The sequence below is a fragment of the Leptinotarsa decemlineata genome, unplaced genomic scaffold (assembly GCF_025532065.1).
Source record: "Leptinotarsa decemlineata unplaced genomic scaffold, Ldec_3_MD MMD2_tig00000008_RagTag_RagTag, whole genome shotgun sequence".
Classification (NCBI taxonomy): domain Eukaryota; kingdom Metazoa; phylum Arthropoda; class Insecta; order Coleoptera; family Chrysomelidae; genus Leptinotarsa; species Leptinotarsa decemlineata.
Window position 1 is genome coordinate 8,477,587 of NW_027412537.1, and position 22,413 is coordinate 8,499,999.

The 22,413-nt window shown below is 34.8% G+C and overlaps 2 protein-coding genes across 2 annotated transcripts; both read left to right on the forward strand.

Moving 5' to 3' along the window:
* The first annotated feature begins 462 nt into the window (after positions 1-462).
* LOC111510486 (SRA stem-loop-interacting RNA-binding protein, mitochondrial-like) lies at positions 463-21,827 on the forward strand. The gene is made up of 3 exons (XM_074170974.1): positions 463-687; positions 744-803; positions 21,239-21,827. Exon 3 carries the CDS (start codon positions 21,374-21,376, stop codon positions 21,731-21,733), a length of 360 nt encoding a protein of 119 aa, XP_074027075.1. The 5' UTR covers positions 463-687; positions 744-803; positions 21,239-21,373; the 3' UTR covers positions 21,734-21,827.
* Positions 6,381-8,093, forward strand: LOC141480690 (ubiquitin carboxyl-terminal hydrolase 10-like). Its single transcript, XM_074170972.1, has one exon. It carries the CDS (start codon positions 6,529-6,531, stop codon positions 7,978-7,980), a length of 1,452 nt encoding a protein of 483 aa, XP_074027073.1. The 5' UTR covers positions 6,381-6,528; the 3' UTR covers positions 7,981-8,093.
* Positions 21,828-22,413: the final 586 nt, after the last annotated feature.

The following is a 22,413-nucleotide window of genomic DNA, read 5'->3' on the forward strand; positions in this document are numbered from 1 at the left end:
ATTATTTCTTGAACCTCCACCACAAATTTAAAAATTCACAGACCGTTTAGTCAAAAAGAATACATACGGGATGTTGGTATTCAGTTAGAAAGTTAATGAACTACACATCATTGGAAATTTATTTGTTGATAATGATAATGTCTGCAAAATCAGCTCGTTTAGCTTTTGGGTTTTCGTCTATCAATCATCATATCCATAACTAGCTATTGCTCGTGACTTCAATTGCGTGTATTTCAGTTTTTGGGTTTTCCCAGATTCTCCAACTTTGGTATCAAAAAAAACACTTTTTTGTAAAACAATTTGAAAATTGTTTTCATACCAGCGATGTTTATAGAAATCATCCTGTATTTTTCATTAAAAAAGTAAGACGTTTCGCAAATAAAAACCCTTGCAAAACCTTCATTAGCTGTGGTACGCGACATTAATAAAAAGAGTGGATTTTTTTCCACCTTGTATATTTCCTGACAGTTTTAAATTAGACTCAGGCGATAGTTACATTTAGTACTTACCGTTACTAAGAGGTAGAATATAGATCTGCAAACAATTGCAATCTAGACCAACTTCAATAGATAATAATTTGAAAGCAAGTTTCATAACTAGTATCATTCCGGAAACTTTTCCAAATATTTGTTAATTTATACAAACTTTGTATGAGTGAACAAAACTTCGACATAGTAGATTTTACAGGTTTGTGTTTCGTCTGTATTTCTTAGGAACATTTGATATTGATTTCGGTATTCCAGGAGAGGTGCATGGATTCTTTTGGCAGTGTTTGGTTTTTGAGTTGTTCTACCACAGCTAGTGTAAGTTACAAAAATTAGTATAATAATAATAATATAATAATAATTTCTTCATTTCCACAAATTAGTTTGCACATCAACAGTGTAATAATGCAAATACAAAAGAGAAAATCGTCAATAAATTCAAGTAGAGAAATGATATAAGAAAATGTATATAAATATGAAATGACTAGATTGATTTAATATATCTGGATGTGTATAGGACATCCGTCACAAACAATTATTACAAATAATATAAAGTATAAATATAAAATATATTAAAGTTACTGATTCTACGTGTGCATAAATACTCAGAGAGAGAGATAACTTTTGAAAGATGCATGCTCTCTGTAAACCTATTAATTATTCTGAACTGAATTCACTTGTCATTTTCAACATTTGTATTCTGTCAAGTGAAAGATAACATCATGGATGCCGCAATAGTTCAGTTTCTTGATTAGGTTTTCATTATAAAAATTTGGCAAATCGACAAAAACTGCCACTTTATTGATTCCCAAAAAATCTGTTAGTTGTAACACTGTGCTTGATAGATCATAAAACAAATTTCACGGGAGAGAATTATTCATTTTGGCTGGTGTAAATATATGATTGGGAAAATTCAGTTTGGGTTATAACTACTTGATAAAAAAAACATGAATTAAACTCGAAATGAAAGGAAATGGCGAAATGGAGTTGGTGATGAAAATCGCGAACACTGATATTTTGTTTTTATTTTTTCCCCCGCAGAAATGATTTAATTTTCATGGAAATTAGGAAAGTGTGCCGCTTTTATGCTGAATCGGAATGGATTGTTTGAATACTTGAAAATAAGTAGTCCTCGAGTAATTTATAATTTTACAAAAAAACTATTATCATTTCCAACATTGAAATGTCTACTATGAAATTATCTATACCTGTTTATGCTTCATTTCTAATTTAGCTGTTTGAAATTGATGAATAAATAAATATCTAAAAGAAAGAAAAGCACCTTGCTTTTTGAACAGATTTTGTATTTGAAGAAAAAGCACTCCCTACAGTTTGTATCTGGAAGTAACTTCCATGCATGATTTACATCATTATGAAGAGTTCATTTTGTACATAATTGCTTTCTTCCCTACTTTGGAAGATTCACAAAAAACTAATATTTCCTTCAAAATATTCCCTGTTCAATGTATAATTGAACAAATTCATTTGTATTGAAGCTACTGGAGCCTCTGGAGACACCCTACATTTTGTTTTATGAGAGAGAGGACATTGGCAGATCAATGTCTTCAGATGATGTGGTGCTGCAGGTTTTTTCGAGTTTTCCTGCAGCTGAAAAAGCAAATGCGCCACTGGAATCAATGAAGTCGCCCCGGATCGCCAATTAATTTTTATTGTTGTTTTTATTTTTATCGTTGTAATATTAAATAGTCACTTAAAAAAATTCAAAATTTCCAATTGTCATTGTTGAGGTGTTCATTTTCATATTTGGATGAAACTTTTGTTCGAAACATCATTTCATCAAACTTATGCGTATAAGTAGTCTGATTATTTATTTTTTTGATGTGAAAGAAAATTTTCAGAGATTATATCAGAGATTATATTAGAAATTCTACAAAAAATATGATGGAGAAATTCACAAGTGACTCATATAATCAGAATTTTTTTAAACAAAAGTCAATTTTGTTTAAACGTGGTTCTTTCGGGGTGAACCAGAAAACTTACCACTTCAATACCTGTTTTCGAAGTAATCCGCTAACTTTTTTTTGGATTGTAAGAGGTATAAAAAACTAAAATCATTAACAAAATCAGGTTTCCTTCCACAGAAAATTATTTTTATGCAGATCCTATATCATTACACCAAACAAAATACTTGATTATGCTACGAAAATGTCAAAAAAACAATTCAAATTATGAATGAATCAAATACAAAAATTAAAATAATTCAGCTCTAGAGTTAAATTCTGGTAAAAAGTAAAATGGCAGACCATGATATAAGGTGGATTGTGATTTAATATTTTACCAGTATTTCGTGAGAATAAATTGTTTTTTTGTGTTCAAATTGTCTGTTTACATTCGCAGTTAACTTACTTCTCGCTTGAACTTTTTTATGCTTGTGTGTATCTCTGTATGGGAAGTGCCAGCTACCCAGATTTGATTTAAAAAAATTGAGTACACCTCAAGGATTTCCATGTCAGTGAATTTTTTAACAATGCTCTTCCATATGTCACCTTATGTAGCGTTGCTAAAAATATTTGTTCCAGTTCAGTAACAGAATTGAAGTACAAAAACCGAATGGAAAAAGAGGTTATCGTGTAATTGAAGGTTCACATAAAAGTAGTTGTTTCTACATTTTCTTTCGTGTAATTCAATGTGCATGTGAAAGTAGTTATTTCGAGAGGATTTTTTTCCATTATGTATTCGGATGCTTCTGTAAATGAACTATCTACCCATCTTTGTTAAGGACTCATTTCGAAATGAGGTAAAAATTTTAAAAAAATCAAAAAACTAATATCTCCTGAAAAATATCTTCGTTGCGAACAATTCAAGTGATATCGTACATATTTTTCCAATTCAAGGCGTATCACATATTCAACACGATACTAATACACCAGGAATGTTAGGGGTTTCACCTCGGAATGAGAGATAGTCAGCTATAAACTTCTTAAACCATTATTTTGACATCCTGAAACTTTTTACAAAACCTACTTATCATAGGGTGTTCGCGACAACAGATATTTCAAGGACAAAGGTGCAAAAATCAATTTTTTACTGATCTATTGCTAATATCTTGTTTCCTATAGGTTTTATGCTTTTTGTTCACCCTATAAATGTTGTAGAAAATTGAATCTTCTACAACTTTTGTTTTGATAATTTTTTTTTATATTTTGAACCATTTTTGAGATAGAGGCGGAGCCCGCAAAGTGTTCAACTATTTAGGGTATCATTCCAGGTCAACCTATAGTCCAGATCAAAAACAAGCCGTATCAAGTCAATAAATTACTGATGAATGTATGTAATTCTAAATAATTTGCATTTTTATTAACTAGTACGTTATTAATATTTTTTTTCAATAATTCAGTATCTATTAATTCAATAACACTAACCTACTCGTGTAGGTAATTATAAAGTTATTAAGAGAAATTCTTTCATTATTATTCTTTGATTCTAATGTTATTTATACCAATTACTTCCTAACTGAATGAGAGGAAGAGAATTTAAATTTTTAATCAATGTTTTATTGAAAAATACGATTTCATACATTCATGAACGTTGAAACTCAAAAAATTGAATAATGATACGAACTATAAGTTCTCATTTCAATATTCATTATCGTCGTCCAGTCGCTGTAAAATTTCAAATTCCTCTGTGTTCTTGTCTTCAACGACATTTGTCTCCAGTTCTTCCAAGATTTCAGGGTCAAAAGTACCGTTTTCATGATATCGCTCTGAGGTAAAGCATTGAGAAAAATTTGCCTATTATACTGGCCGCAGCCTATAGCACTGCAACCAGCTTTCCTGCAGCCACATCACGAACCACAACCATTCATGCAGTTGTAGAATTTTGTGTTAAGCAATTCCTCCGGAGCTGGTGGATTCATTGTCATCGTTCCAGGAATTCAATACGCATTTTCCAACCCCAATTCTGGGGTTCTAAATCATGTCCTAACCAAGTCTGAACTTGATAATAAACACTTGACTAAAGTGTTGGTTAGCAAATTATTCAAAATTATATATTTATCAATAATTTATCAACTTTATAGGGCGTGTTTTTAATGGGGACTACAGGTTGACTTTGAATGATACTCTAAATCAGTGAATCCCAAAGTGGCCCAGATGGACCCTCAGGGGTCTACGAGAGACTCGACGAGAGTCTACGTTGACGTGACCGAAAAATGGGTGTTCACAATTCGTAAACAGGATTCCACGAAAATTTATCTGGCTTTGATAGTGAAGAACTATAATGTCGGTTTGACTTCACCTATCAATCTAGGCAGATAATATTTTGGGAAGCTCAGGGACTGGTACATGTAAGAACTTGCAAATTTCATATTCAGTCCAACGTGTCGAGACTTGCAAAGTGCCGCCGCCGTCCGCAACGCCGTGCAAAGGGAATCTTGCAGCAACTTGTTTGATTCTCTACCAATATGAATACTGATATTTTATTTTTACCATACCGAATAGCGACTTTTCTGAATAAAATAAAGTTTGATTGACCAACTTCACTTTTTTGACATCCACTTATATCACGATCAATTAATTCATTAAAATCATTCTCACTTTTTATTCATTCAAAACACTGTTAATTCGTGTTTGTAACGCAGCCGCATTGCAAATTTCCATAGTTGGTTAATTTTCAATTTTTTTGTCGAGTTTTGGGAATATGATAGAAATGTAGCTGCAAGAGATCCACTGGAACCAGCAAAATGTTGAAAGTGATCTATAATGAAAAAAGTTTGGGAACCTCTCTGTATCTATAGAGTAGGGAGGGTGAGAGTAGGCCCACAGTACTTAAGCCACATGTGACCTATTATACATCCACCCGAGGAGTTGTCCTCCTAGGTCATCGTCCATTCTGTCCTTTCCAGGAAGGTGGACAGGTCACTAAGAGACATCTCCTTTATATCGGCAGATGTAGGCCAAGACTCGCCGAACACACACTCTTTCATTGACAATAACTCTGGACAATCGCATAGGACATGCCTGATAGTTTCATCTTCCTGTTCACACATCCTACACAGAGGTGTATCCTCTAGGCCTATATTATGGAGGTGTTTCCTCAATTGACAGTGGCCAGTAAGGAACGCTACTGTTAAGCTGTGATTTTTCCTGGTCATCGCCAGATATTTCTTCGGCGCCAGCTTCCCAGGGTCGCCCAAGGTGATCGTGGCAAGACTGCATCATTTAATCCCCTCCCATCTCTTCAGGCCGTAGGTGTCACTGGGTCCTAAAATTCTTAGTTCAGCCGCTTCCTCGGCCTTGTGAACCTCTGCTCTAAATAGTTAAACACTGCGCGCGCTCTCCCCTCTATCTTGAAGATGGTTCAAGATATAAAAAAAACAAACATTAGTTGTCGAGAATTTAATCCTCTATAATATTTATCATATCCACAAATACCATCAAACGTAATGAATAAGTAATATTCATAATAAGCCAATATCCCTTCTGTGATTGAACCTCTTGGAATTAGCCGAGATGATGGAAAACGTCCTGATGGAATGTCTCTCATTCCTTGGAGACATGGAAAACCTTTGGTTTGGGACTTCACCTGTGTTGATACCTTGGCTCGCTCTCATCTCAATTCAACTTCGCAATCATCTGGTGGGGCCGCTGAATATGCTGAGAAAATGAAACAGCGGAAATACATTTGTCTGGAAGATCGATATATTTTCTATCCAATTGCCATTGAAACATTCGGTAGCTTTGGTTCCTTTGCTTCCGATTTTTTCAGAGATATAGGTCAAAAAATAATTACGGTAACAGGCGATTCTAGAGCAAGATCATTTCTTATACAACGAATCAGCATTGCAATTCAGAGAGGAAATGCTGCATCAATCCTTGGCACTATTTCTTCTTTTCAAAGTCTTGATGAAATTTTCTTTAGCCCACTAAAGTGATATGATACTACGGATTTCTCCCCAGCTTCTTCTGTTAAAAATTATCCAAACGTTAATGAGAGTAAATCAGACTTCAGTTCTAAAAAAATTGTAGAAGAGGACTTAACAGGCAAACTCAACACTAGCAGTTTCAACATCATAAAAGGACAAATGCAGAAAAGTAAAAATGTTCAAATCCATGAAAATTTTGCAGTGATTCAACAAACTGCCGAATCTCCACCTTTTGCCAACAACCCGCACACTATGATCTTCCCGACGATGAACCACCATCATTCGCCTATGTCTGAACCCGTCAACAATTTTGACGAAATCGCTACTGACCAGGATGCCGAAAATGTGTTCAACGATAATTTTCCCTTATGCCCCTTCAAGCTCTCCAGAAGGTCCCACCATTTTGTAGATCCAGACTGTTATAAGATGGGCATGGTTCTATCTACATATATGATCGACGGTAGGGCAGTGAACTTGCAGCCAAGGGGTCTGCTCAATCAAAACAATCACTGTTATGTCAACTCTATTTTGCAAGGCCTGATCGCATGTCCACCACTCTACAACTTACTAAACAGTCTGAGTAAAAACATCTCTTCGAACGAGAGAATGTCATCTACCCCGGTTATATTTGGAATGTGCCGTTTTGTGGAACAGTTTGTTCACCTACCTTCCTACTGTTTGACGAAAGACGGGAGAGTAGATAAAAATTCCAAGAATGGCCAAAAAGTTTCAATCAACACTGGCATCCCATTCGGTCCGACTTGGATTTATAAAATGTTGCATAACATGCGGACTGACTGGATCGATGGTAGACAACAAGATGCAGAAGAGTTTCTAGGTTTTCTTTTGAATGGACTCAATGATGAAATGTTTGAGCTGAATGAGATGGTTAAAAATTATATTGAAGATGAAAAACCTCTCGTTGACTCTGCTTTGAGTAATGATTCAAATAATTTATGGAACATAATAGAATCGAAAAATAAAGGCCATTCAACCAGAAGGATCGACTTCACCAATACACCGATAAGTGACATCTTCGGGGGGCAACTAAAGTCGAGCATTCATCGCAACGTGGACCACATTACTGAGAATACCCAGCCTTTCCTCACCCTGCCACTCAACATTGAGAAAGTGAAGACCGTCAGAGAAGCGCTTAAGGTACTTGTCTCCAAGAACATTTTAGAGGGAGTGACTTTGTCGAAAACAAACGAGAAGGTCGAAGCATGGGAGCAAATTACGCTCTGCAAACTTCCCGTTATCCTTATTTTGCATCTGAAGTTTTTCAAATACAGTAACTACCGTTGCACGAAGATTATCAAGGCTTTTGATTTTGAATTCGACTTGAAGTTTGATTCGACTTTGATATCGTCGGAAACACAGTCTCCAACAGAGAGACAATACAAGCTATTCGCCGTCGTTTACCATGAAGGCAAAAATGCCAACATTGGACACTACGTGACCGATGCCTTCCACGTCGGCTACAATTGCTGGATTAGGTACGACGATTCTTCGGTCAAGACCGTGCAAAATGAAGACGTATTGAAACCCCAAGGAACGCGAGTTCCTTATTTGCTGTTCTACAGGAAAAGCGATATCTTCCTATCTAAATAAGGTTGCGTAGAGTTACGTAGAGTTCAGCGTCTGGAATCTTATGGAATTTCTCGTTTAAATTTTTATTGAAATTGATATTTTTTTTGGTTTTAATGAATTATTTTATTCTTTCATTAGTGATGGGTATTTTTCAATTTTTAATGTTATATGTATATTTGATTTCGTTGGAACTAAAATTACATCCATTATAAATATATAAATAAAATTCTAAATGAGAAAAAAAAAGTAAAAAATCGTTTTTTTTGACTTTGAAATATGTGTAGTCTCGGACACCCTACGGTAAGTAGTTTTAGAGATAAGTTTTAGTGTGCCAAAATGAAGGTTTATACAACTTTATAGCTGACTATCCTCTATTCCGAGATCTTTGCCCTCATTTGACAAATATTCCCGGACTATAAATAAATAAGGCATGAACATTCCTACCGCTTACTTTCAGGGATCATTCGATAAGTGGAGATGAAAATAGATACCTGCTTGTCGAAGAGGTCTCAGTGTTCATAAGTCTTTCGAAGCCTGCAGTTTTTTCGGATATATCAAAAGCAATACGGTTGTAGGTCCCAAAAAATGGACGCGAGAAGAAAACTTTTGGCTGCTATTGAAAATTGTGACCCCGATACAAACAAGTTGTTTGTTAGCCGGATCATATGGAAAATTAGGAGAGAACATCTTCGAAACTATTTCAACCAATACGGTCGCGTTAAAAGTATACGACTGTGTTTTGATGAAAAAACTAAAAAATTCAAAGGATACGCGTTCGTTCAGTTTGAGTTAGCCGAAGATCTGGAAAAGGTGTTAGCAGTGGATGAGCATATAATCGAAGGAAACGAAGTTAGCGTTGCAAAAAGTCTTCGCAAGGCAGCCAGGAGAAGTTCAAAAACTCACGATAGCGTCGAAGTGGAGAAAAATTTGTGAAACGTTCATGAGCTGACCCTTTTCTTATAAAGTTATGTTCTGTTCATACATTAATGAGAATGTAGTAGTTATCGGGTAATATAATCTCGCATATTATTTTGGTTTTAGTTGATATACTTCTATACAATTACATTATTTATTTGAATAATTTATTAATGAATTGATGATAAGTTTCATGGTATTGAATTCTTTGAATCAATATTTAAGTAGGTCAGGTTAGGTTAGGTCCAAAGTGATGGGTCTATTCGACACTCCACCGGAACCCGCAAGGGTTTATTGTGGCTCACACCTACTCACACTCGACCAAATAAACCCAGCTTCTTAACGAAGCCGATTAGTTTGTATGGTCAGTGGTTTTTCAGGTCAAATCGTAAGAGTACGGCTCTGCCGAACTCTAAAAACCTGATTCGGTCCCCAGTGGGGCAGGCACAAAGTATGTGCTCTGCTGTTTCATCATTTTCTGAACAGAGTCGACACACACTGTCTTCCGACAGTCTCTGCATATGATGATTCAAACGACAGTGACCTGTAAGAATGTCTGTTAGAGAAACATTTCATTGTGAGATTTTTCACTTAACTGTTTACAAAGTTGCAACACGTGTTTCACTATACAATAGCTTCTTCAGGCGGTCACATACTAACAAGATTCTACCTAGTTAGTGCTTCATACAAATAACCAATTTGTATAATATGGCTTTGTACCTACTCAATGACTGAATTTTTTACCTGAGTTTAGATATGATCTAAATACAGATTCAAACTGTAATAAAGAAATTTCACAACAGGAAATTGTTGATTCACTCATTATTCGTCTACAGTGTGTAAAAGCCAAATTGAATAAATTCATTATTTCGGTTACTGTACATATTTTAACAAAATTGTGAAACACGTCAAATTCAAATTATAATTTGATATACTTCAACGGAAAAATGCTACCCCTACCTTCAACCCTTGTCGAATGATAGGTACAACCCTCAATTTTTTCAATGGGAAGTACCTATAGGCTTGTGATGTATCGTTTGAAAGGTCTCTTCATTTTCTATTCAAAAATGTTATTGCTTTCAACTTTAGTGCAACAATTAAGATAAAATGAATTGAAATCATGTGGTTACCGAAATTCGATAATATACACTCAAAACTTATTACAATATACTCAAAACTTATTTCATGTCGAGGTATTGATAATAAGAAAGTAAGCAAAAACCACAGTAATGTTTTTTCAGATGGTATCTTTAAAAAAACTGTGAATAATTTCTGTAGCAACGTTAGTTTAAGGGCAAGCGCACACTACAGACTTCATCGGCCGATAGTTTAGTTGGATGCTATTAGTATAGAATCGTAATGTGAGTCCGCACATCTAAGCGATTCCAGTCGGCCGACTGAATAATCAGAAACAAGTTGGATAGGCTTCCCAATATTGTTTCAATTACAAAGTCGGACAACTATCGGCTAGGTTCTAATCAGACTGTGTGTTTATGAGAGTGCGCAGACTCACCAACTAAACAGTCGGTGCCTGAAGACTGTCCACTCTACATTCCATTCTTGATATCTGATTTCAAATATTATCTAGTACCTGCTTTATCTTTGAATATATTTGCGTTTTCATCACATTTTTTTTTTTCATAATTATGTCGCATATTGCCGAATGTTCAGTAGAAAATTAAATTGCGGAATTGCTCATTCTATAGTAAGCGAAGAACATTTTTGGATATTCCAGCAGCTTAGAATGGAGCGTGTATAACATTCCATTAACTAACCTATCACTTATAATGGGGGCACCCACCATTCACGGTTTCTTTCGCTTGATTTCTTCATATTTCTTCTTCATGCAATGATAATTGCAACAATAGCTTTCCTCGATAACATTCTTCAATACTTTCAATACAACCCGTCAAAATATTATACACAGCGTGACTCACGGTCGATGGTAGGTTAGACGTTTCCGGAAAACGCAAAGCATGATTTTTCTGAAAATTTCACCTCTCACATTTTCTTACCTGTTCTATCGATCTAAAATATTTTCAGCATTGCGGCGTTGCCATTTCTATCAAAAAGTCCTAGCAATTATATTTTTTTAAATGGAACACCCCGTATATTAATACATTTTTGAAATCGCTCTAGTATTTTAATACTTTTTTGCCGATAATGTCCTATACCTATCTCTATCTGTTTTCGAGATAAAAAATAAATTGTGCTAAATATGGTCCAAAACATAGCCTTAATTGAAATTGAGTACATCAGTACTCTCAATTCATGACAAGTTGATATTTTGATGATAGTTTGGACAAACTCGAAATATTCAAATAACACCAAGAAATCGACCCCATATCATACAGGGCGTGCTAAAATTACTATTATTTCCATTGTGCATAAAAGTAGTCGAAAGTTCATTTTTTCAAATGGAACCCCCTGTATATTACTCGATAAATTGAAAGATGGTAAAAAATGCTTCAAGATGATATACATGTCCCTATACCTAAATCGTCAAGTTTTCTTAATAAAGCCGTTTTTGTGGAAAAATAGTTATTCACGTTTTACCTACAAGTGTTGAAAGCGGCATTTTATTTTGTGAGTGGGGATTATTGCAAAACGAGCGTCAGCAAGTGGAGCAAACTCACGAGCAAAATAAAATCAATTTCAACAAATGTATCATACAAATTTTTTTGTATAACGTTACTGCTGATAATAAAAAAAATTATAGGGTCCATGGGATTTGAACACACGATCTTTGGATTACAAGGCATATGTTACAACTACATACGCCAACTCACGTTATTTTAAGGAGGATTATTGGTTAGTCATGAAGGACTTTCTACAGTTGGACTGAATACTACTTCGTCATCGTCAGTTACTTCACAGGGATTTAATATTACCAATAGCACGAACTGCATGTGTGAACTTTTCTAAATGATTTTTTGGTAGGTGTTCTGATTGAAGTGTTTCTTATGAAATTATTTATTATACACAGACAGTGTGATCAAATCATTGCCACAACTTGTAGAAAATGCAACCAAATGTATCCTGAATTAACACCAATGAACGAGAGGAAGTTTGTAAGATTACAAAATAATTTCCTTAACTATGGCTCCATGTTAAAAGCGCCTTCAACATTACCAAAACCTATTACTTCAAATAAGGACAATACTGTTAACGCATATTTTTATGCATATCCAGAAGCTCCCATTCGCAGTGCAGAAAAAGATTTAGGTGCATCACATGCTTCAGTACAACGAATTTTGAAAAATCACGGAATGCATCTGTATAAATTTATCAATTGCCTTTAGAGGCAATTAGAGGAATTCGTGGTTTCAACTGGACGGAGCGCCAGCTCATTCCACCCAGGAAGTTTCCAGGAAACTTGACGAACTCTTCGACGATCGTTGGTTTAGGCGTTTAGGGCCGTCGGATTGGCCACCGAGATCACCCGATCTCACGCCACTTGACTTTTTTATGGGGTGTTCTGAAAGAAAGGATATACAGTACTCCAGTATTGAAGATCTGGATCCCCAGGAAATTGAAAAAGCAACCACAAGTCGCGTACAAAAAAAATTTTAAGGTGTTTAGAATGTAATGCACAACATTTTCAGCATTTATTGTGAAAATGTGATATTTTGTTTACAATTTTGTTATTTTGAATCATCCTTTTCTGTTATTGTCTGTACTTTCACATGTTTTAGCCCACAAAATCTTACTTTTTACCTAGAAATGACTAATTTTTGGTACAGTTGTTCTCTGGAAATTTTGAGCCATAGTTAAGGAAATTATTTTGTAACCTTACAAACTTCCTCTCGTTCATTGGTATTAATTCATGATACATTTGGTTGAATTTTTTACACGTTCTGAGAATGATTTGATCACTTTGTTCATGTGTATAATAAATAATTTCATAAGAACTTCGTTTGAATAATCGATATTTGCATTCATTTTGGAAGATGATTCGAAACACCGTCGATAACTCGTTGTAAATTACTTATAAAAGTAACCGAACTGCTATAAGCTTGATAATTCCACTGCTACCTAAATACAAATTCTTAAAAAAAATGATGTTTCTAGAAGAAGCGACTTTATTGAGAAAATTTGACGATTTAGGTATAGGGGCATGATATATCATCTTGAAGCATTTTTCACCATCTTTCAATGTAATATACAGGGGGTTTCATTTGAAAAAATGAACTTTTGACTACTTTTATGCACAATGAAAATAATAGTAATTTTAGCACGCCCTGTATGATAAGTATTAAAATACCAGAGCGATTCCAAAAATGTATTAATATACGGGGTGTTCCATTTAAAAAAATAAAGTTGCTAGGACTTTTTGATGGAAGTAGCAACGCCGCAATGCTGAAAATATTTTAGATCGATAGAACAGGTAAGGAAATGTGAGAGCTGAAATTTTCAGAAAAATCATGCTTTGCGTTTTCCAGAAACATCTAACCTACCATCGACCGTGAGTCACGCTGTATATCAGCAACTAATCAGACTTTTCACTTGGTGGTCTGCGCACCCGCACCAAATCGAACAGTTTTGTTTGAGTAGTGTGCCCCCACTCAACCCAACCAGACTAAACTATCGGCCGATAAAAAGTCTGTAGTGTGCGCAAAACAAAACTGTTCGGTTCGGTGCCGGTGCGCAGACCACTAACTGAAAAATCTGAACGGTTGTTGATGTATATAATATTTTGACGCGTTGTATTGAAAGTATTGAAGAATGTTATCGAAGAAGGTTAGTTTTCTTCTGTCTGCAGCATCTATTTCAGCCCATGCAGGAACAACAATTGCAATTATATCTTATAATTATGTTGTTTTATGATTGTGACCTCATTGTTATTGTACTGAGTAATGTGACTTTTTCCATGCCTTCCCTAGGTCTACGGAAATAAAGATTTTTTGATTTTTTGATTTTGATTTTGATTTTGAATTAAATTTTCTACTGAACATTCCGCAATATTCGATGTAATTATGAAAAAAAATGTAATGGAAACGCAAATATATTCAAAGATAAAGTAGGTACTAGATAATATTTGATATCAGATATCAACAATAGAATGTGCGCACTCTCATAAACACACAGTCTGATTAGAACTCGGCCGATAATGTCCAACTTTGTAATTGAATCAGAATTGGAAAGCCTATCCAACTTGTTCCTGATTATTCAGTCGACCGACTGGAATCGCTTAGATGACTCACATTATGATTCTATACTAATAAGCATTCAACTAAACTATCGGCCGATAAAAAGTCTGCAATGTGCGCTTACCCTAAAACGCCTTGTCAACTTGATTTTTATGTTACAGCATTAGTTGTCAGTATTTTAATTTAAGTTTGAAGTTCGTTAACTTCAAGTCTGACAAATGGTTAGATTAACGGAAATGCACAAAATAACAGTTTTACAAATGATTGGTTACGGAGACAAAACCCGAACACAACAGAAAGAAGCTCGCCTATTTCATGAGGAATTTCCTAATTTGCCGCCCATATCTCAAGGAACAATAGGCAAAATAGTGAAGCAGTTTGGCGAGCTTGGTCATGTGGGGCAGATAAAAAAAGCAGCTGCCAATGCAATGAGTGATGAACTCAAATTAGATGTGATGCTTGAGTTTGGGGTAAACACACATACATCGAGTAGACAGGCATCCATTAGATTCAATTTTAGTGATACATCGATAGTGAACGTATTAAAAGAAAATAAAATGCATCCCTATAAAATGGAAGCTCATGGAAGACGATTTTGATAGAAATACTTATTTTTGTGAGCAAATGATGGACATTTGTTTCTTAATGGTCATGTTACTGGTCAACGGAAAATCTTCACTGGATGAGGAAAGAACACACGTAATACCCTCAAAAGGTTAATGTTTGGGCAGAGATTGTAGTAAACCATATCATTGATCCCTGTTCATTGAGGGCAACTTGAATGGCGATAATTATTTGGCACTACTTCAAAATGATGTCATTCCAAGTTTAGCAAATTTATATCCTGATCCAGGAAACCCTCAAGTTCCAGTGAATACGATATGGTTTCAGCAGGATGGGACACCACCACATCACCAAGTTAATATCCGGCAATACCTCGATACAACATTTCCCAATCGGTGGATAGGGAGGCAAGGATCGATTGAATAGCCAGCGCGATCACCTGATCTTTCACCATTAGATTTCTTCAGATTTGAATGACTTAAAAGAATGAATAACGCTTGCGATTAGGTCGGTCACGCCTGATATTCTAAATGATGTTGAAAGACAGTTTTATTTGAAATGAAGATGTTGCCAAAACATTCGCGGTGAACATTTTGAATATCTACTTCGTTAACATCCATAGTTCTTTTTCGTATTCTACATTCCATTACGTTTTTCATTACATTTTAATTTTTGAGTGTATTTTATCGAATTTCGGTAACAACATGATTTTTATTCATTTTATCTTGATTGTTGCAATGAATTCGAAAGCAATAACATTTTTTAATTTAACGTTGAAGAATGTCAAATTATAATATACATTTGACGTGTTTCGGGTTTATTTTTAATATGTACAGTATCCGAAATAATGAATTTATTCCATTTGGCTTTCACACACTGTACGTCGAAATTATTTTTAATTTGATGAAGAGTGTTATTAGGTGTTTCAAAAGTTTGGTCCGTTTTAATGTCATATGTTTTCATAGCTCCAAATCTCAATAAATATGTATTCTACTGATTCTGGTATATACCGATTGATAAAGAATTTTATACTCTAAACATTGATGCTGTTCATTTTTGCCAAGTTTTCATTTTCTTTCTCTTTTCACCTCATTACATATTATAATGACGTTAAGCGAATTTACAAATTCATTTCGAACTAAGGCGCTGTTGAAACAGCCCGTTAAATTAGGTCTGAAAAAATGGAGTTGTATATTTAACGGAAGTAAAAAATTTTTAAAAAATGGTGCTGTTCTGTTGCTAATTAGTTGCTAGAACGTTAGTTTTGTTGCTCGAACCTATCGCGAAAAATCGACAACAACCCTAGCTTTCTGTTAAGATAGCGTGAAACTGATTAAAATTTGAATTCATGGATCAAACAAATGAATGTCAATTTATTGCTAATTTGTTGCTGTGAAATGCTACAAAAAATATAAAAAAACATAAAATTCCATTTTTTCAACAAAGTCAAATTAGAGAGCGTCCACGCTAGCTCAACTCTCAACTTTTAATGTCTTGAAACTTGAATTAATATTTGTTGTTCCGCATGAAACGCACTAATTGAGTGCAGAGAGTCAGCAACAAAATAAAAACTGAAAGTCGAAAGAGTTTTTGAATTATTATTCAGCGTCCCTAAATTCACCCGCCTGACGATCGATTTTCCCTTCAAATCGTCCAACCCGAGTTAGGAATCACACGTTAAAAGGTAAGACCTCGTTAGTCCTTAGCTCGCACAAGTTTCGACTTTTGAGAGTTGTCGTTCGTAGGGGAGCGTAGACATAAGCGGGGAACATAAACACTGAAGTTCGAGATGTACTGAGTTGAACCTCAAAACGATGAGCAGCTACAGTCCATCACGTATTTCTTATATGTACCGGTCTCGATGGAATCAAATGTGCCAAGTCACTTGAACACTTCCCGTGAAAGTATCTACAGAAGAAAGACAAATTTTTGATGTTCCAGACTATCAAGGTTGCCCGTGAAGCTCGTGGATGGCTCTTTTCTGGATGGAATTCAGCAGTTCCAGGGTATGTTTGGGGGCGGAGCCCCATACATGAGAATAATACTCCGAAGAAGATCAAATCTGAGCTTTATAAAGCATCAAAAGTTGCTGGAATGTATACAGTTTTCTGGTTCAGAACACTGTTCCAAGCTTTCGAGAAGCAGCCTTTGCATTTCCAGCGACATGATCGTATCAAGACATATTGGTGTCTATTTTAACACCCAACAAACTTAAATAAGCAGAAAGCGAAATTGTCTGACCTGAGATTTTTGTATTCGGTTCAGAAACATTTATCTTTTTGGAGAAGATGTGCCGCTGAAGATGTGCATCCGCAGCCGATGTCCTGGAATCCAAATGTAATGACTAGACAAGCGTGCTGTCGTCAGCAAACCAATATATTGGATTTTTTTCCAATAAGTCGTTGATAATCAATAGAGAGTCAGAGACAATATGGATCCCTGGGGAATAGCATTGATGGTGAAAATATTCGACAGATATCCATCAACGGCCACTTGCAGGAAATGTTCTTCCAGGAAGCTGCAGAGCCATACACAAAAGTGATCCGAAAAGCCATAGCATTGAAGTTTGGTCATCAAACCCTCATGCCACACACGGTCAAAGGCCTCAGAAATATCAAGCGCAACAGCTCTTGACTCTCCATGATTGAAATATGTTTGAAGGTCGCCTGTTGATCTTTGTTTCCGAAAGCCATATTGATGATCTCTCACGATGTTGAAACCTTCCAAATATTTGGAAGAATTTTCTTGCCCTTTTTGGGAGTAGGCTGAAGGCGAGCAATCTTCCAACAAGCAGGAAAACCCCTTTTCTTGTAAGACAGTTTGAAAAGTCTGCAAAGTACTGGTGCGAGTTTATTTGCGCACTTTTTAAGTAAGATGACGGGCACTTCATCAGGACCAGATGCCTTGATGATATTGAGCTGCTTCAAAATTCGCCTGACTAGGCGCTGTTGAAAAGTAATTTCCGGCATTGTGGATCCTAGTGTGGAAATAGTGGTTGATGCCTTTCCCAGAAAATTGACTGCAAATTGTTCAGCTAGTAGATTTGCTTTTTCTACGGGTGTTGCAATTGAACAATCCGCTTTTGTCAGTGGTGGAATTATGGATTCTGGTAAAATTTTGATTAACAGCTCTAGCTACCGGCCAGAAAGATCTAGACCCTTTGGGATTGGAAAGCAAGAGAGGTAGGACTTTTTTATGAAAGTTCCTCCTCTTTAAAGATCTTTCTTTAAAGGAAGAGGGGTTTTGGCTTTTTACCTCTCCATATTTACACAAAAAAGTGAAAATCTTCCGAAGAAAAAAAAAAGTAATCATTTTTAAAAAAGGGAACTAATACAAAGATGTGTAGATCAGACAAAGAAGTAACTTCCAGACTTTTCACAGACGACACCGGAAATTTCATTTTCACATATTTCGCTACCACAGTAGCTTTTCTCAGTGAATACCATAATGTTATCAACTGAGAAAAAGCTACTGTGATAGCGAAACATGTGAAATTTTTGAAAATGAAGTTTGTAAAGATCAAAGCGTTTTCGGTGTAGTTTGTGAAATTACTATGAATCTTTATCAAGTAATGGCCGAATCAATCAGAAAAATTACTTTCAGACAAACTGGAAGAAAAGCTCTCTCAAAACAGCTATTTTCATTTCATAAACAATGAATTACGAATATACTTTCTGAACCAAAACTAAAATTATTTCCCAAAAATTAATCTCTCCTAAAAATATACCTCTTTCTATTCAAATTCTTTTAAAATTTCATCAATTCTTTATAGTTTTTGAAATATTTGCAAAAATCTAAATACTTTGTTCTCAAGTCTTAATCTGTTCACATTGTGTGCAATTTTTATGTGCTAAAAAACGGTTTTAGCACTTTTTCTAGATATCATGGCCAGTCATTTCAGGGGGTTTGCCTATGAAAATGGACATACCCAGCTGTAAATTTGTATGAACTTTATATTTTGGCATCATAAAAGTATTCTCAAAATTCACATATGATTCGACGGCCGCAACTTCAAAAATTGGCGGTCAAAAGTAAAAAAAAAAACGACTTTTTACACGTTTTTTGCCAATATCTCGTTTCCAATGGGTTTTATGCTAATTATATTCATTATCAATATTGTAGAGAATTGAATTCTCCACAACTTTTGTTGTGAACATTTTTCCATACGTTGAATCGTTTTTGAGATAGAGGGCAACGCGAGCGCAGATTAAATATTATTTGAAATCAACTGGTTGTCATTAATTATTTATTTTCAATTAAGTATCAATTTATTTAATAACACTTACCTGCCCGTGTAGTTATAAATTTGTAGAGGGAAAAATATATTTCACTAGTTCGGACTTCCATTGTCTACTATATAAAATGATTTGAAATCCCCTACTAGGATGCTGTGTACGAAACTGTTATTTCCAACAGAAGGACGAATTCTTTACACAAGATGGACTGCCAATGGGATCGCCACTTTCACCAGTCATAGCCAACATATATATGGAGTGGTTTGAAACTCTGTTCATTGAAGAAGCCCACAAGAAACCTCGAGTCTGGTTGAGATATGTTGACGACACTTTCATAATATGAAATCCTGGGAATATTGAACTAGACGCCTTCCTGAAACACATCAACAGCGTGATATCTTCCATCACTTTCACAAGAGAGGAGGAAATCCACAACGAATTGCCATACATGTTTCCAACAACGTATTCAGCCAGGCCAGCGTCGAAATACGCAACATATGGAAACCCATCATCAAGCGAAACGTCGTGAACTAACGTGACTTAGAATCTCTCCACTTTTTATTTTTATTTTCTTTTTTCGTTTCTTTATTTTTATTTATTAGATTGTTTTCTTTTTCATTGTATTTTATTTCACTATTATTTCATTCCAGGTTTATTTTGCTTAATATAATTGTTATTTTCAGCTATTCATTTTTAATTCTTCTTTTTTAGTTGTTTCAGGTATTTCAAATTATTTTATATAGTAGACGATGGAAGTCCGAACTAGTGAAATTCATCATGAAACATTGTTAATCACCTTCAAACGTGGAAAAATATATATTACATAATAATTTTAATCTAATATATAGTCATTATTCTTTAATAAATAAAAATGAATAAAAAAGAAATAAAGTTTCAAATAATATTTTTAATAAAAAATTTCATTTGATACATTTGTGAATGTCAAAAATTAAAAAAACAGATAAAATAATTTAAAGAATAATGAGTTCTAATTTCAATTTTCATCTTCTTCATCGTTGTCGTCTTCTCGCAGCTATAAAAATTCAAGGGCGTTATCATCTTCATTGTCATCTTCACCCAGATTCCTTTCCAATTCTTCCATGATTTCTGGATCAAAGGACCTATCTTCGTTAACATCGATCTCATATGGTACAGCATTGAGACAAGCTTGCCCATTACACTGGCCACAAGCTAAAGAGCATTGTCCAACCTCATTTCTGGGGTTCCAAATCATGTCCTAACCAAGTTTGAACTTGGTAATAAACACAATTGAAATGTTGGTGAGCTGCTCCACTTGTTGGTGGGATATTTGATAACTGCACAGGTTTATTGAGCTTTGTTAGCTTGACATATTGTGCATAACGAAGATGATCGATAGTATCTGCAGACTTTGGAGCATTCTAAACAGCTAATAAAATTTGCAATCTACTATCAAATAATCTTTGAACCGGGCAGTTTTCTTCTTCAAATGCTGCGGCAAGTTCATCCAAATTAGATAATTTCTCGAATGTTCTTAAAAACGTTTTTTTTTCCTTTTTTAAAGAGCGCAGAAGTCGTATCATAGCCGCTTAAAGCTTGAAGGAACAAAATGTGATTTTTAGAACTTGAATATTTGTCGAAACTCTCAGAGGAGTATATTTCCATTTTCACATTTGCTTTGCCAACTTTTTTAAAGAAAATTTCTTGTTCAAGAGAAGAGGCTGCCAGGTATAAATTCAAAAGTTATAAAAGAATTTCAGAGTTTAGAAATTTTAAACAAGACTAACTATATTATTTTCTACTTAAAATGCAATTAACGTGAAAGAGAATACAATTAAAATGTAATTAAAGTATATCCCTTATTGACTTTTTGAAATACAGGAATAAATTGCATTATTTGAATTCATAGGTCGGTTCATTAATGAAAAAAATATTTAAATATAATGTATTTGTTAATAAAAAATGAAATTTTTTCATAATTATTCATTAAGTAATAATTTATAAACCTTAAATGAACTGATTTCGATCGGGACAACCAGTTGATTTCAAATAATATTTAATCTGCTCTCGCGCTGCCCTCTATTTCAAAAACGATTCAATGTATCAAAAAATGTTTGAAACAAAAGTTGTAGAGAATTCAATTCTCTACAATATTAATTTCAAACACAATCACCATAAAACCCATTGGAAACGAGATATTGGCAAAAAACTTGCAATAAGTAGGTTTTTTTACTTTTGACCCCCAATGTTTGAAGTTGCGGCCGTCGAATCATATGTGAATTTTGAGAATACTTTTATAATGCCAAAATAGAAAGTTTATATAAATTTACAGCTATTTTCCGACCACTATCTCTATTTATCACCATTTTCAACTTATGAACTAGACTAACGGTTCTAAATAAATAAGGGATGAACATTTCTATCGCTTCCTTTCAGAAACCACTTTCATATAAGTGAAGATAAAAACGGGTACCTGCTTCTCGAAAAGGTCCCAGTCGTTGCCAGTCTCTCTAGGCCTGTGGTTTCCTTCAAAATCACCAAAAATAGTGCAATACCATTCAAGGCCGCACAATGGACCCTAGAAGAAAACTTCTGGCCGCTATAGGAAAGTGTCAATTCGATAGTGACCCCGATGCGAATAAATTGTTCGTTACCCACATTCAGGGAATAGCGAAGAGAGCGTATATACGCCAACATTTTAACCAATACGGACGCGTTAGACGGGTACAGCTGGGTTTTGACAGAAGCACTGGAAATTTCAAAGGATACGCCTTCGTTCAGTTCGAGTTAGCTGAAGATCTGGATAATGCTTTGGCAGCGGAAGAGCATATAATCCAAGGACATAAAGTTATAGTCGCTAAAGTAGTTCCCAGACCACCCGAGGATGTCGACGTCACATCCTTATGTGACCAATTTGAGGAAAAATTGTGAATCGTTTGTGAGTCCACCATTCTTCAGAGTTTACTTTTTGTTCATATATTTGTGAGAATATAATAGTTTCTGGGTAATATAATCTCATATATTATTTCGCCTTTATTTAATTGCTATAATCACATTTTGTATTTGAAGAATTCCTGAAGACGTAATAACTCTTGATATTCACAATCTTTTCATTGAACAGTCATTCGAAAACATTCATTATGTAGTTCATAGTGTAGTTCACAACTGCCATTACGAAAATTTTAGTTCACCGCCTCAAAAAATCATGATTGAGGTGTCAGTCGATTCCTAATAAAACCCACAACAATTCGAGCAAATAGTCCAGTCAAATTAGACCAAAAAATTAAAGTAAAGCTACCTTAATTCTCACCAAGCTGAAAATCAGTAAGCTTGTTTAAAATATGGTTAAAAATAAAATTTGAAAGTTCCCCATCTTTCCCCTGTATGGAAAAAAATTTATTCAAGGTCAAATGTCAAAAAAATTAGTTTTTTGCGATTTTCAGCAAAGCGGTAAGTTTTATCATAAAAATACTTCAAACAAAAATTGTAGATCATAAAATTATTTACAAAAAATGTATCAACACTTGTGTCCTACGAGTCATCGTTTTTGAGATTTAACGATTCAAAAAATGTAAAAGTTGCAATCGTCATAATATGCATATATACATCTC